At 35.2% G+C, this 16,643-nt stretch overlaps 1 protein-coding gene across 1 annotated transcript; it reads right to left on the reverse strand.

The window, feature by feature from the left end:
• Positions 1–917: 917 nt before the first annotated feature.
• On the reverse strand, positions 918–16,105 carry LOC110811679 (ubiquitin C-terminal hydrolase 13). The gene is made up of 32 exons (XM_088209232.1): positions 15,916–16,105; positions 15,557–15,629; positions 15,218–15,365; positions 14,944–15,101; positions 13,420–13,685; positions 13,104–13,322; positions 12,913–13,021; positions 12,709–12,824; positions 10,986–11,084; positions 10,380–10,489; positions 9,819–9,893; positions 9,520–9,598; positions 9,275–9,421; positions 9,117–9,197; positions 8,886–9,005; positions 7,557–7,679; positions 6,819–6,896; positions 6,605–6,693; positions 6,402–6,510; positions 6,239–6,307; positions 6,050–6,160; positions 5,131–5,186; positions 4,800–4,977; positions 4,605–4,706; positions 4,404–4,475; positions 3,851–3,916; positions 3,583–3,648; positions 2,696–2,782; positions 2,448–2,564; positions 1,912–1,986; positions 1,702–1,788; positions 918–1,512 (listed from the first exon to the last, which is right to left on the reverse strand). Exons 1-32 carry the CDS (start codon positions 15,943–15,945, stop codon positions 1,471–1,473), a joined length of 3,357 nt encoding a protein of 1,118 aa, XP_088065358.1. The 5' UTR covers positions 15,946–16,105; the 3' UTR covers positions 918–1,470.
• Between the last annotated feature and the right edge of the window lie 538 nt (positions 16,106–16,643).

The following is a 16,643-nucleotide window of genomic DNA, read 5'->3' on the forward strand; positions in this document are numbered from 1 at the left end:
CTCCTTATTTAACCATTTCAGATCAGGAAAACATGGTTCCCGAGCCCGTTCCGCAGGAGGACGATGAAAGGGATGCCTAGAGACTCTGTAGTCATGCTCATAGCTTTGTTTTCGAGTTTTTCTTTTAGTTAGTTTAACCTTTTATAATTTAAGTACGTTTTTGGTTTTCGTGTAAGGGATGTTAACTGAAATTTTGATCTCGCTTCCGCATTTGATATATTTAAATACTCATTTCATTTTAATACTTCCGGGTCCGTTACAAAAGTACCCTCATAGATGCTTTACACCAAATTGATTTCACCATCTACCATGAACAGGGTTTTTCAAAGTTTTTGAGTGAATTTTCAACTATGAGGACTTGTCTTGCACTCCTTTTTTCGATTCTATATACAGGCACAGACATATATATATATATATATATATATCTCAAAATATTTTTTGAAGGGGTAACTACAAGACTGTATCTTATAAGAGAAACTACTAATACTGGAAGAGTAAAAATAGAAAAGTTTACACAGCACCGTAGAAAGGCTTGAACTTAGTTATTATTTACAAATAGAGAAACAAGTACATATATAGATAGTGTTGAATTGCTAGAATATTACCTCTTAATTTATTACCTGAAAAAATAATATTGTACTTTTCCTGTATTGTTATTAAATTAATATTTACCTTTTTATTATTTCCCATTCAATTATTCAAACAAAAAAAAAATACACTTCCTTTCTATTAGAAAACCCTAATTTTTTTCTAGGGGGTAAAAAAAAAAAAAAAGAAAAAGAAAAAATCTACCTCATCGTTTTTTATCCTTTCCTCTCGTCCATATTCCTTTAATGAACTTAGTGTTCACGGCGTGGTCAAACAGTGTTGAAGCCCAGAGACAAGCAGAGGGCAAAAGGAGCAGGACAATGGGTGGATTGAAAAATATAAGGCAATCAAAACTTTATAAATTATGCTGGACAGAGAGGTATAATTCTTGTACACAATCATTTAACCCATGACTATAAAGATTTTAAGCCATCATTTTACAAAAACCACCCCCCTCAAGACATCAACCGGGGAACTAAAACAAGAAAACAAAAAGGGAAACTAAAAAAGAATCAATGTCGAACTGCAGCCCAACTATACCCGGTATACATCCCTGCAAAATCTTCTTATGTACTGCTAAATTACACTGGAGCTGTATACGGAAAAGTCCACCACTAATCTTGGTGTTGCGCTAAAACCAAATGATAACAGCGGGATCTATCACAACAGAGCATATGGATGAATGATAGTTCCACCTTCCCTCCAACATCTTGCGAAAAGTCATCTACAACAACCAATAACCTGATCCTATGATAACTAATACCTCAAACCAACACTTTCCCTCCATTCCCCGCAAATGAGCTTTTACTTTATGCTCTCCATTTCAAAGTGCAATTAGAGCTCCTGCTCGCTTAATGTCCTAAGGAATCATTGGCCGTTAGACTAGTTGTATATTTTGACTGGCTTCTCAAACGTGTGACGGTTCTGCAATATTCATGCACAAAAACAAAAAAAAAAAAAAAAAAAAAATCAATTAACAATATGATCGAGAAACTTATATGTCTAAATGGAAGTATATTGTGATGTATCCAAAAGTTTATTGGAACTAAAAATCCATTTACCAACTCCCGCTTAGGTGAGAATGTACAAGCCATAACGCCAGAGGAACATTACCTGATTTACCGCATAAGCCCTCTTAGGAGCATTGTCAGAGTGCTCCAACCCAAGGTACTGCTCCCAAGCACCATATACATCTCTTCTCTGCAGCACAGAAAAGAGAAAATACATTTTAAATACCCAGAATAAACCGCATCAACTGCCATGACATGTACAATATGCATGCTAGAGAGAGAGAGAAAGAGAGAGAGAGAGAGAGAGAGAAACCTGGAAACGGTTAAACACAATATCAGAGTCCAGCAGGTACTCAGGACGACCCAGTGACAAAAAGGCAAACTTCCACTGACCATAGAGAAGAAAGCAATAGTGAGAAACCAGTTGAGCAGAAATTTTCATTCCACATGGCAACTTTACATTAGCCAACTTGGTTCAAACACTAAATGCATTCAAGGATAGAAATTAGCCAATTGAAATTGAATATTTCTTCAGGTTACTTGAATATTGCAGAGCTCAAGTTTGGCTCAAAGCTCAACTTGAAACTTCTCTTTCAGGCTTGTATTCAAGTCCTTGGGCCCTTTTTTTCTAATTAAATTCAAACTCAATTTACATATGATATGTAAATTTATACACACACACACATATATACATGACCAAACATGTTTTTCCTATTGTGTTATATACTTGGCCGGTTAAGATGAAGAAGCATTATACAAAAGCTCCAAAACTTCTGTAAAGCCAGACGCCTTTCATAGTGGCTTAGCTTGTTACCACCTCTAACTGTCAATGTTAAGGAAAAGGAATACCTTGGAGAACTCCTCATCAGGAACCTGCAATTTCTTTTGTATGCGCACCTTAACCTCTGCTAACGTTTCACCATCGTGGATGACCAAGAAAAAGGGTTCGCCAAAGTTTTGTACTTGCTGTTGGGGAGAAAAAAAAAACCCTTTCAAGATTGAAAACTTCGTAAAAATAATGAACCATTTTCAATTAAATACCAATACTCTGAAAAAAAAAAGTAAAGCCTATTTTCATTTCATGCATATGACTATACCATCTGATTTTGAGCAGACTCTTTTGTGAAGTGGTAAACATGAATTAAACGATCACGAGGACCCAAATTCTTCTCTTCTTCAGGGACCTGAGACTCAAAATTTTTTAAAAGGTTAGCTTTCCACAATGAAACTGCCAAAGGTCATTCTACATGTATGCCTGAACAAAAAAGTTATTTTTTATGAAATGCTTGAACTTGTCAAAACCCAAATTAACTTAGCTTATTTTTGGCTCGCTTTAAAGACATACAAACAAATGTTAAATATTTATTAAATCACATCATGTGATGGAACGTCACAACTAATCAACATTTTCTTCCATTTCCAAAATCCAAAGCAGTAAAAAGTATAATGTTATAAGAAAAGAACTTCACTAAGAAACAATCCATGGAGAATGCCATACTTCCTAATGAAGTTTGCTGGTCTTAGGAATCAAAATTTGGCAGAAAATGTGCTATGCCATGTAATCATTTTGCCCAAAGTTTTCCAATTGTACATAGACAAGATCAAGGAAAGGTAAATACATTCTTGGGGAACTGATGCTGTTTCTTTTATTTTTTTCCTTGGGTTGGGGGATCACGACTATATTCATTAAGAATAAAAGCTTATCCAAAAGTCTGAAGTAACTCCATCAACGATCAACTAAAGAACTCACGCATGTAATATGTATAAAAATGGTCATAGCATCCAGCAAATTTGGGCCAACACCTTCTCAACTACTTACACGTACAGTAACAAAATAGTTCAAATCCAAATGTGGGAGATGAAAGGAAAACAGAAGTAGCAACAAAGAAGAGAATAATAAACACCAAAAGAATAACCTAAATCTCAAATGTTTGACCAAGACAGTAAGATGAAAGAAAAAGAAAGAAATGAAAAACAGACTTACCTCCTCGGCACGTAAAGTCCAATACTGATCATTTATATTCTCAATTTTTTCACCAGGTGGAAAAATCTGCAAGGATGAAATGAGAAAATTATGTGGTAAATGTTATAAGCTATAGAGAATAATTTCCAAAGACAAGATTAAATGAAACAATAGTACATGTGAAACATGGCATTTCTATCATCTCAAAGTATCAACCTGCTTACATTGCCAGGTGGAAATTTATCACTAAATTGCTATTAGGAACAACAGTTCAAGACTAAACTGTTACCTTATAGATCTTGTGATAGAAAACTTCAAGCAGTCTAAGTTCTGCATTTGGATGAGATAATTCTACCTGTTTTATGGCAAGCAATGAGTATCTAAATTATCAGAAAGAAAGAAAAAAAATTAAATGATGACAAAGAGAGAATCTTCAGCAGTGTGAAGATATGCCATAGGACTGAGAAAATGGCGCTAAATAATGTGTTTAACAGTAAAAGTTATTTCCTTTGAAAGAAAGTCCACCAATTTTTTTTTTGCTTTTTTTGAAAAAAACACAACATCATGGAGTAAAACTTTTTCAGGTGATAATGGTTTCTTCAATAAAATGGGAACATGACAGTACTTCAGCAATAACCATCATACCTATGCATCTACTTTAAAGTATGTGAGTAACTTTTCATAATGACTACCAAAATCATCTTTTAATTAAGAATTTTGATCAAACACATGGCCAGAGAAAAAGAAATGCAGCCAACAGCAATAACTTGTATTTACAGAAGATGTCTACTGCTATTAAATAATAACATAGAAACCTATAACTAGAAGTACCTAAAACTGACCTTTGTTTTAAGTTCATTAATCACATCCCCAACAGTGCTTTGTTTAGGCAATCTGATGTTGTAATTTACAACCTGTAGATTACCCAAAAAGAAAAAGACTCAAAGGTATAGAAGCAGCCCATGAAAATAAGACAGAGCAAGAAAATAAAAGGTCGTGTTATTTCAAAAATAAAAAAATAAAATAAGAGGTTGTGTACATACTTCATCCTTTGTGGCATGATGAAAAGCAACTTTCAGATTTTTCAGACCTTGCAATTCTGGAAGGGGAATGTCCAGAACTTCATAATACAAAATGTCAGATGTCTGTACATAAAGGGAAACGAAATTATATGAGCCAAATTTATATTGTCTACAAAAAAAGGGTAAACACAGAGAAACGAATCCACATGAAACTACCTGATTGTAGTGAACTAACATATCAGATAAATGATCTAATCCCCGATACTTAATTGGTTGAGGCTTCGGTTGCTGGGAGTAGCAATTGTGAGATGTAAGCCTGATCTTAGATGGATCATCCAAACCAAGTTTGCGAGCAACTCTCTCCACAACTTCATCATAGCTATGAAGCTTTGACCTTGAGAATTCCCAAAGAAATCATTACAAATACAAAATGGCTCTAGAAAATATATCTTCTAACTTTCAGTTGTGTCCTTTTTTTTCCCTTATCAAACATATAAACAACAAGGAAAAAGAACAACTCCAGAAGAAGAAATGGATAAGTACTTACAACTCCAGAACAAATTCATCCTCCTTAGGTTTCTCCAAGGATCGAAAACGAACCATCTACATGGCATAAAATCACAAAAAGCAGTTAACTTTTGGACTTCAAGGTAGTGAAGTAGAACACCCATTTGAACCCAAAAAGAAGACCATCATAGTTCTCCTAGTAGTGAGAAGTCTCCAATTTAAAGCAGGCATACATCTGTACTAAAGCCTCTTTTAGATAATTAATGAATAAATAACTTATCAATTACACAGACAAGCTACCAACATATATAAATTTCTTATAACTTGCTTTGGCCGTCAGTGGGTCATTGAAGGATGAACTGTGGGATCGGAGTAGTCTCCTGTGGCCAAGTCAAAAAGACAGTTTTTTATCTCATCTCTTTAGCTACTTTTTTGGACATCTGGAAACGAGAGAAACAAAAGAGCATCCCCTCACAGGTGTAAACAGGACAATTGACTTGGGAACTTTTGTTGTTTGTTTAAGGGTCACCATATTTGTGATAAAGCTGATTTACCTGACATCTTAGATCTTGCCTTTTGGCTGTATGTTTGGTTCCTTTAATGAATTTCCATTTTGATTCTAAAAGATCAACATCTTTAATTTGCATCTACTAATTCACTGACATAAATTATACAAGAAATCGTTATAGTTCGCACTACAAGAAATTCAAATAACAGTCACACATGAGAAGGAAACCTGTGTTTTCTTCTTTCATATATAAACTTCAAAAGTTTGTAGATAGCTTAAATGGGACAGAAATTAGAAACAAACATACATGTATATATATGCAACCTTCTCTTTTCTTTTTGGGGCAACAAGAGGTAACCTAGTTATTGAATAAACTAAAATAAATTTGAAAAGAACTTGACTACATTGGTTATTATAAACTGTCATGATTGAAAGGTTAACCAAATTGAACCTGACGATTATGCACATATTCCAAAAATGATGGAATGTCTGGGTATCGGTATTCCACTTCATTTTCAGGTGGAGGAGATTTCTGAAAGCAGATAATGTCCCCATCTTCAATCTGCAAATGAAACAATAGATCTCCTTATTAAGTTGGACAACAATTCACAAAAAGCAGCAGTCAATAAACAAAAGATACCTGACTTAGCCGGAATGACGTCCTTTTATCCAGGTGTTCACACATCACACAAGGTTCAAACTTTATTTCCTGAAAATCACACGTCAATAAATAAAAATTATACAAAAAATGCTAGACTGAAATGCATGTAAACAGAAAAGTGAGAAAACCAGCAGAAGTAAACCTCATAAAGTTCTATTTCTTCATCAGTATCAAAACCAGCCATTTGATTTAGCTTTCCTACAACTTCTAGGGGCTTGCTAGAACTTTTCACCATAAGTCTACCAACATACCTGGAAACATCAAAGACACTCTAACATCAGAAGAATTTTTAAAAGAGAACATGTTTATATGATTTTAGATATATTGAGCGCATCTATAGGTTACCGTAGTTCTGCTTTCTCCGGGTCATAAAGCTTGAAGAAAAGCAGAATGTCTTCTTTTGATTTATCAGGTGGAGGAACAGGACGTAAATCCTGAAATATCATACAGGATAAGCGTAGTGCATGGAAAAGAACCTCCTACACCCCATCGACCACTCCCAAACACCTCTTCTGAAAGCAATGTATTACAGGATTAAATCATACTAAGAATGGCTTACCAGACCACGCTCTACTTCCAAGAACAACTTTAGTTCTGCATTGTGCGCCTTGTTAGAAACTTCTCTTAGTTGTCCGACCTACAATCATCAAACAGTAAACTCACTGTTTTGCACTTTTTCACTTATATAGCAGCTATGAAACTTGAGATAATTTACACGCAGAAGGAAGAGATACAAAGTTAGAACAGCAGACAACAAGCATGATTGAAATCCTAGGTTGTTTAGTTCTCAGCCTTCCCAATATTGGTTAGATACTAGCTGAAAACAACTTCCAGAGGTGAACCACATAAATCCACATACTAACAAAGGAAGAACAAATAACAGAAAGAAGACTAAGGAAAAGTTTCAAAAAGCGTAATGAGATTGGAATACTTATAGAAATTATCAGTGCGTCAAATTTGAAATTAAAATTCAAAGCCAGGACCATAATATACCAGTACAGGATGAAATCCCCCAAGATCATAAGCCTATATAAATCAAATTATTAAGTAGTGTATAATTCAGTGCTAATAATGTTTATAAAATCTTGTAGTTATGGGTCAAGAAGACAATCAAAATTTTCACTTCCATATCCCTCATGCAAAAGAAAAAATTGATGATCATTGACTACATAAATGACTTATAAACCAAGCCATACCAGGAATGTAAACCACCATATAACTAAGATCAAAAATAAAACACACACACAAACACAGAAAAAAAGAAAAAAATAGAGGATTCAAAGTTGAAATTGCATACTGATTGTGCTTCCTCCTGTGGTGTCAATGGTCGATTTGGACGATATGTATGGTTTTGCCGTTTTGCCCAAATCCAAAACCTCTGTAACTGAACAGGTATACCGAACTCTTTAGCAACCTCTTCCTGTAAACCAGCACAAAATTGGTTTTAGTCAAGCACGCAGCCAGTGAAGAATCGGTCTCTCAAACTCCATAATCAGCAATTACATTAACCTCTAAAAGAGGTGAAAAAGAAAAGCACTCATACACATCTTAAAATTAAAGAAAATTGACATTAATAACAAAGAAATTGAAAGAACTGTAATGAAAAAACTTAATAATAACAAAAACTTCCTCTAGAAAAATTATTAGTCCTTTTGAAATTAATCAAATCTCATTTCGCTTGGTAGCATAATACTCCCTTGTGAACTTCCCCAGCGTGGACTATCAATGAAGAGAACATGATTTTCTTTAAAGGCCACAAACAAAACAAAATCAAGTGACAAAATTTGGAGCTCTTTTTTTTTTTGAAATAAAAAGTGTAAAGAATATTATTAAAAACCGGCACCAATAAGGTGCAACCCATACACAAAATATTTACAAAATTTGAAGTCCTTCTTTATAGACAGTAAGAGATCTAAGAAACTAAATGATAATTTACCAAAGGAACATACACTAAAAATATTTATCTTCAAAGCCATATTCTCAATGCAGGATATTACAGTAAATCGTTGAAACTGCATGATCCAGTTCAGGCCTAATACATGTTCTCAGCACCAAAACACTAGAATATATCAGCTAGAGAGCTCAACGCCATCTCAAGCTGATTAACACTTAGAAAAGGAAATTTTTCAAATACTCTCTTATAATCATTCTTTTTTCAAAATAAACTTTCGCTCATAATCATTCTTATTAAACCATTTTGAATCCTGCATAAAATTTTCCTCTGAGAAACTTCATTATGTTCAGCCTTTAAGCATGGAGACCCACAATGTATTCAAATTCAAATTTATCTAGGAAGCACACTAAACAAAGCTCTTCATCCAACCAAAACCATCCCAACACCCCTGCCCCCCGAGAAAAAAAAAAAAGAAAACGATGAAACTTTTCTTTTCATTTCTGAAGCAAAGGAACTTATCGAGATATCCCCAGTACAGAAAAGACCCTTCTACCCCTTGTATGCAACACTTCCATGCTTTTTTTTAAGAAAAATCTTTTTATTTACAATAATCGTTAAAGAAACAAATCCAAAATAAGATGGCAGACAAAAAAATGCTAAACATACTAAATTTTGAAGAACAAAAATCCAGCACAGGACTCACTCTAATCAAACTGAAAGGATAACCAGTACCTTAAAATGCTGAAATGGCGTCTGCTTTTGTATACGAAAACTACGGACTTTTTCATGATCAACAAGGTCAAAATATATGTCCCTTCCAATCTGCTCAGCAAGGTCTTCATCTCTTGCAACCTAGATGCATCCATGAATTGCTTAGTTATGACTTCTGCTTGACCTTGTCAATGCTATAACCTTTACAGAATAAGGAAGTATGAACAACAAATCATGTAAAGAAGCCAAAACCTTTATTATCGTAAAGAGGTGTGCTTGCGCTTTGTATCTTCTCTTGTCTTCCTTCTCCTCCTGTTCTTTCTTTAACCTTATCTGTAACAAGAGATTGGATTCTTCAGCCTAGATCCCACACACATATACTAAGAAAGACCATGGAACCAAGCATTTACCCTCAGGTGCTCAGCAATGTCTTTTTCATCAACATTACAAATTATTTTGTCCTTGTCACATTCCCGAATATATACAAGCATGTAAGCATTTGAGTATTTAGTGAATTTAAATGGAGTATTATTGAAGCCAGGATTTGTCTGCGGCAACTGCTTGACATGAGATAAAAGAATAGACCAGGTCAGTTTACAAAAATGTCCAGTATACATGCGTGCGGACAGAGAATTTCAATCCTGAAAACACCTACCTCTTCCTCACCACCATACTGCTCTTCCAATGCCCTCTTCATATCTTCTTTTGTTACCCGTTCATCGTCAAATTTATACCTAAGGGAAAAAATAGCACTTATCACCAACATAATATGATTGTATCCTTTCTATTATATGAACAATAGACATGGAAGCTGCCAAAAGAGGAAAATAAGAATGCATGTTGTTTGAAGAAAACTAGCTGTGGGTCAAATGCAACTTCCAGGAGTAAAGCACATGCTCAAGAATGAGAAAATAGACAAAATATTTTTGTAGCTTATTAGAAAACAGTACATACCACTGATCAGAGAGCGTCGGCCTTATAAAAGCATAGTAATGTCCACCGTGCACTCCTCCACTATGAACCAAGACACTGTAGTAGAAAAACAAAACATGAGAAAACACAACAAACAAAGTATGTGCCACAAACAAGCAAACTACAATCATAGCACATAAATACTACGGTTCATGATAACAACTTTGATAACGGATCCTTTCTCTTTCTCTCGCCCACTGGTAACAGAATTATTAACCCCACACTTACATGTGAAAGCATCAAAAGAAGAATTTCCAATGCTTTCCCTGATAAATCTAATGCTGACCACCGTGGTCAACTGTAGAGAATTTATCCCCTCGTCTTGCTACTCAGTCATGCATGCTATACATCTACTAACTAGAGAACTTACAAATATTAACACTTATTATAGGACTGCAGATCAGAAACGGACTATCTCTTATACCGAAGTCAGGGAAATCTCAATCAAACCACACTGTGACGCAAAAGTTCCTTGTTCAGTCTTATGGTATAAGAGAGTAATGGAACATATTCACCAAAACATATATAACGATTGAAAGATACCTGTGAAGTGTGTAAAGATTGCGAACGCTCCTATCTGCTTCAGGTGATAAGTACTTTCCATCATCTCTATCAAGATCAAGTTGAAGAGGGAATTCGTAACGATCATTTATCTGCAAAAGGAAGATAATAACTTGATATCATCAAATATTAAATCCAATAGACAACAATTCTAAACAGTTGAATAATTACCACACAATACAACCATTTAGGAAATACAAAAATAAATGCAAACCAAGTTAATGAAACACACATCAGACTTGCTTAGGGATAAAAAAAAGATCTACCAGAAACAAAAGCCCGAATCATAAGGTAAATATAGGACAGGAAAACCCCAGGAGAAGGAAGCAGAGATTGCAAAACTATAAAACTAATAAGAACGGTCTCACCCAACTAACAATTATGCCCCTAGACTTTTATTTTTTAAAAAAAGGCCCCTAGACTTCCTGAATCATCAATTTCACTTGCATATCAACATAGCAGTTAAATAAGTTTGTCCATGCAAATTTAACTATAAACAGCAGATGATGACCAAATAGTAATAGTACGCCAATTTCAATACTTGATCATGCAAACCATTAAATCTATGAACCAGTTACAAATATTTACCTTCACCATAGTGTCCCGCATAAAATCGTATTCAAACCGCTTTAGCTGAAGTTGAAGTACAGGTGGGAAGTCAATAAACAATACGCCCTTCTTTGCATCCTGACATAAATATATCCATTATGTTTCTAAGAATAATATCTGAAAAGGCTAAAAAATTACATTATGTCCTTCCAAAAGAAAATGCAAAAATCAACATCATCTCAGAAGGTGTTTATTACTAAGAACAAATTGAACGCCCTTCTTTGAATCCTGGCACATGGTTAATAACACAACAATAACCCTTAGCCTTCCAAATTATTGATGCTGGCTCAACTCCCACCGCCTATGCCAGATTCTATATTATATAGAACTATGACTATTTAAATATGTCTTAGTTCACTTCACATAAACATTTAAGTTATTTACACACAGTTCCTAAATTCTCCACATATCCAAATAAATCTGGAAAAAGGAACAAAATGAAAATGGCTATTGAGATAAATATATATTTATATATCTTTTTTAAAAATAAAAGTTTAGTATACATCATCGGTACCAAGGGTATACCGCCCATTTACAAAACATTTACATCTCAATCAATTGATCTAATACCATCGCAAAATCATCTAAGTCCTTAATATCATGTCCCAAAAACAAAAAACAAGAAATATAACTCCATCTATCCTTAATAATGTTGAAATCCTTCTCAATCCCATCAAATGCTCTAGAATTTCTCTCTTTCCACACAACCCACATAACTGAGATCCGAATAAGCATTAAGTTTTTTTTCTTTCTACACAGCCCTGCCCATGCCCACAATTCATTCTTCACAGATCCTGCTATAGCCCATTTTATCCCCAAAAGACCATAAATCATTGTCCATAAACTGTAGACCAACGGACACCACACCAGCAAGTCATTGCATGATTCTGCATTAATTTTTCACATATAACACCGGTTAACCATGCATCTTCCCCTCCTCATAGCGTATCTATGGTCAATATATTTTCTCTACAAGCTTCCCATGCGAAAAAAACCAATTCTTGGAGGAGCTTTTGTCTTCCAAACTTGTCTAAAAGGAAAAACAGTAACAGAATTCTCCGTACCCCCCACAAGTTGCTGATAGAAAGATTTCACAGAAAACATATCATTTTTATCCAGCGCCCACTGTATAAAGAGTCCTCCTGGTTACCAATTTTTGCTTGAGATACAGTGAGTATTTGCTGTTGAAATTCATCAATCTCCCAATCATTCAAGTTTCTTTTAACCATCACATTCCTAAATATATATGTATATATCTATATATATTTGTGTCCTTGTCCACCAGTATGTGTATTTATCTACAATTCATATGCTTCTCTTTGGCCAAACAGAACATCTTTTCTCTTAGACACCTGTTCTATGTTTATCAGTCTCCTAAGACAGCTTAGGCTGTAATTTCAAGTATCTTGTTAACTTTCCCCATTGACACTATACTTCTTAGTAACTTTGCAACCTACATCAGCCACTACTGTGACAACATTAAAAGACAACAACCACCTATTCAATGTTTCAAGCCAAAAAGGAAAGCAGTGTGCTTATAGAACATAATATTAAATGAATCAATTAGGCTTGCCTCTTCTTAAAGCTGTTTGGTGTAATTCATGCATCTAAAAGAAACTATAATTTATACCCAAAAAATGTGAACACACTCATTAGAACTAACAAAATATATTAATATAATTTTTGAGGAACAATGACTGACCTGCAAACCATGTTCTTCAGCATGGTACTTATTATCACCCTCAAGGCGTTCAACTTCAACATACTTGTCAAAAGAGGCATAAACATCTCTACAGCCTTTGACATCGAGCTGGAGATCTACCATGTAATAATACATTAGATAGATACGAACATTAAAAATGTCCACTAAAATCTCAGATAAATATAATTTTGCTTAAAATAATACCATAAAATGATTCCTTTCTTGTAGATTTGTAGTCCACATTGATGCATTCAATGTAATTCATATGATGACCCTCAAATAACTGTTGTATTGTCCCCTCTACCACAGTTCCCTGGACAAAAAGAAAATTGTCAAAATAAACAAAATTCATAGCAAGAAGGCAGGCAGGAAGAATGCAGCTGAAGCTCAACTACCTTCATTTTATCTTCAAGCTTCTCACATAGGACTCTATTGAGTTCTTGAACATCATGTTGCATGAATGAATCATATGTATCCCATCCAAAAGATTTTGTCAGCTCCTTTGTCGCAACACTGGTGTCATTATATTGAAGTTTATAGAACAGACTCTGCAAAGCCAAAGGAATGCTTCCCGTGGGAACGTCATTTTCAGTTGTTGGCATGTGATACACAGCCTGAAAATATGGGACAAAGATGAGGTATATTCTGTCAAATAGGCCACCGGGACAAACATAACAAGACTACAAAGTTGGTCATAAGCAGCATTGAAACCTTTCTGAAGTACGGTATGTGGTATAAGGTTTGTAGGAGAGAATTCATGTAACAAGTTGCTCCTTGGTTCTTAAGTCCAACATAACCAGTCTCCTTTTTTGAGTCATACGACCAGTAATCCAGGACCTTACGAACAGCAACCTCAGCTTCTACAACAACTGTATCATTAACAAGATATCCTCTACTGGGGTCATAAAGTTCACTTAGAGGCATGAATGATGTGAAGCCCCAGTCACTTTCTCTTGCATTGAACTGATGTTGTGTGTCTGTGTTATCACATAAAAGAATAAGAAACTATTAAGGGATATCAACCCTAAAATATACTAATTAAAAAAATGTTACGCAATCAGGAAAGAACCCCAAATTTAACACACAATATATGCACCTGGAACAAACAGGCTCAAGATCATTTTACAAAATGGGTTAGTTTTGAAAAACAGATCCAATCCAACCATAAAGACATGGAAACCAGCCAAAAAATTTCAAATAAGATTTTGTAACAGACATTTTACTCAAAAGAAATCACATCCAACCAGGATAGCAAACTGGTCTAAAGCTGAACCCTCAATAAAGAGCAAAATTTAAACCCAAAGGAAAGGGAGAGAGAAAGGTGCAGCGTCTTTTGATAACAATCATGAAGACCACAAATAATTTCTTGAACTGATAATTATATATTAATCCTTATGTTGGCAATGAAACAAAGAAAACTAAACAAATAAACAATTGGACATGCACTTCCTTTTGCAAAGAAATGAAACAGAAAAAGAAAAGAAACAAAATAAATAAGTACGTACCCCAATCACAAACTAAATTGACCAAAAGAAGTACCACCCAACTGAGCCAACAGCATAACTCTAATCCATTCAATGAACCATGAAAGAGAATTAATATGGCTCGCTGACAAAAGCCCATTTACACACTTGAGCGGAGTTTAAATAGGAGCAGTAATGTAGTATGCACGAAATCTCCCTAAAATATTTTTACTACTCATTGGGTAGAAAATAAAAGACATCCAATCTCAAAACATCTTGCTTCCATGCTTTAGGACATGAATAACCAACAACTAATCTTTTTTGAGAGAGCCAACAAGAGAACTATTTGATAACAGTAAACCACATTGAATTTGAAGTTTGTATTCTACATTGACTTAAGCTGGAAGGCAACCAGCTAATGGCCATAATTCTTGTTTAAATTTGATAAGCTTTTCCATGTTTTCACATGTGACTATTCTTTCCAAAAGCACAGTTTCAAACATAATGTTAAGTACGATCAAAGCCCAGTTCCAAAGGCTCAATATCATCTATTCTCACTAATTATTTTCATTCCATTAACATTGACTCAAATGTGAAAAAAAATTACCCTAACTGAGTATAACACAACAACCAAAAACGTAAGAATCATATCCATACAGTTACTAAGAACCATATGTTCATCCGATACAAAATGGGTTTTTAATTTAATCAATAATGACAAAAGCACAAAGTTAATAGTCAAATACCAACTGCAGGAACAACAAGAAGTTACCCTTTCTGATTGAGTATTTGTTATGAATTTGATTGACCACAGCCAGGCTGAATTGTGCGTATCTACTCCATCCATAAGGCAATGTTCCAGAGTCGGCAACATCCAGATACATTGATAAGTGATCCACGTTGTTTCCTTTTGGAAAAGTAAGTATCCGCCTGCAGGATGCCAACCCATTCCCGCAGAAGTCAATAACAACAGATCACGATGTACACAAAATATAGCACATCTCAGCAAGAAAATTTGTTCATTGAGAGGTGGAGCATGTATTTACCATTTGTAACCACCAACGATGAATACATCGGAATAATGCTTTTTGGTGTTCAACCTAGTAAAATTGTCAATTGTCCAAGTGAACTTCATTTGTGGAGGATCCTCCATTTGCTGATTCTCGACGGTACTGGCAGGCTCGACTTGGGCCACTGCTTACGCATCAAAAATAGTATGAAATTAAAATCAAAGAAATCTAAAAACCCTAAAACCAGGAACGATCAATAAAATCACAGTCCGACACCAAATCACACTATTATTTTCAGATCATCCCCGTCGCATTCAATGCATCTACACGCGTGAAATTAAGCACAAAATTAATGACAAATAATCAGCGGATTACTGTGATTAATTTCCATAGGCTGCGGACCCTCCACCAAATCTGAATGCGGCACGAGCATCTCCTCGTCTTCTTGCTGCGAAATTCCAAAACCGCAAAAATCAGAGTTCTGATCAACAAAAACCCACGCTCACCTCGACGAATCAAAACCCTAATCTGTAGGCATCAAACTCCCGGGCAAATAAAATGGAAACTACTCAAAATTCAACTCAATTCAAAAACCTCCCAATCAAAACCAAAACCCTAGTGGATCAACATGCCCCTCGACACGTTAACACCAAAACGAGCAAGCACACACAGGTAGGCATACATGTATACAAATACGGGTAAATAGAGAGAATTAGAAGGGGTAACATAGTTACATCTAACGGTGGAGGAGTCATCATAGTCATGTGTGAAGAGAGACGGACCGTATCCAGAAAACAAGAGATTCAAGCGCAGAGAAAACCAGTAGGAAGAAAGAAAGAGGGAAAGAGAGAGGGAATAGGGGAAGCAGAGGAGCGAGCAGTGGAAATGAGCGACACTCGCGAAAGAACTGGTACAGAGAACAGGGGCAGGCCCGTGGAGAGTTTTTTCTCTTCGGTGGTGGAGATTTTCGGAATTGCGGTAAACTAGAGAGGGTAATTTCGGAATTCCATCCGACGGCTTTGATTGAATGTGTGCGCGCTGCTGTATACCTGAGCCAAAAGAACCAATAGTAGATTGACAGACAGGCAGACGACGACTGTGACGTCAGATATCGTGACGTGGCAGCCTGTGATGTCACGTGCGGGTGCGAAAGTCGGTGGACACAATCTGCTCTGGTCTATACTCGCAGTACTCTAAATAATCCTACAATTTTCACTTATTTTTATTTATTTTTTTGTAAGGTAACTTGCCCTTCATTAATCATTTCCTAATTTTGCTTCCTTCTGTCTCCTTTGGAAGGGTGGAACCTTTTGAAGAGGCATAGCATAGCCTTTATTGGGTAATCTTGTTCTTTTGTAAATTTAAATTGATTAATTTTTGCTAATAGTCAACAAATGGAAAATTATTAGTTTAATTAGTAAAATTTTAAATTTTATTTTTATTATAATATAATAAATATGAC

Source organism: Carica papaya, chromosome 8, assembly GCF_054855325.1.
Source record: "Carica papaya isolate Zhongbai chromosome 8, ASM5485532v1, whole genome shotgun sequence".
In the NCBI taxonomy this organism is placed as follows: domain Eukaryota; kingdom Viridiplantae; phylum Streptophyta; class Magnoliopsida; order Brassicales; family Caricaceae; genus Carica; species Carica papaya.

What these genes read in the sequence shown, in the direction of transcription:
- LOC110811679 (XM_088209232.1), bottom strand. Translation starts at nt 15,945, where the DNA reads ATGACTATGATGACTCCTCCACCGTTAGAT. An exon ending in ATCGTTGGTGGTTACAAATG is followed by an intron (nt 15,102 to 15,217) that starts GTAAATACATGC and finishes GGCATCCTGCAG; the next exon opens with GCGGATACTTACTTTTCCAA. An exon ending in CGTCATTCCGGCTAAGTCAG is followed by an intron (nt 6,161 to 6,238) that starts GTATCTTTTGTT and finishes TTTCATTTGCAG; the next exon opens with ATTGAAGATGGGGACATTAT.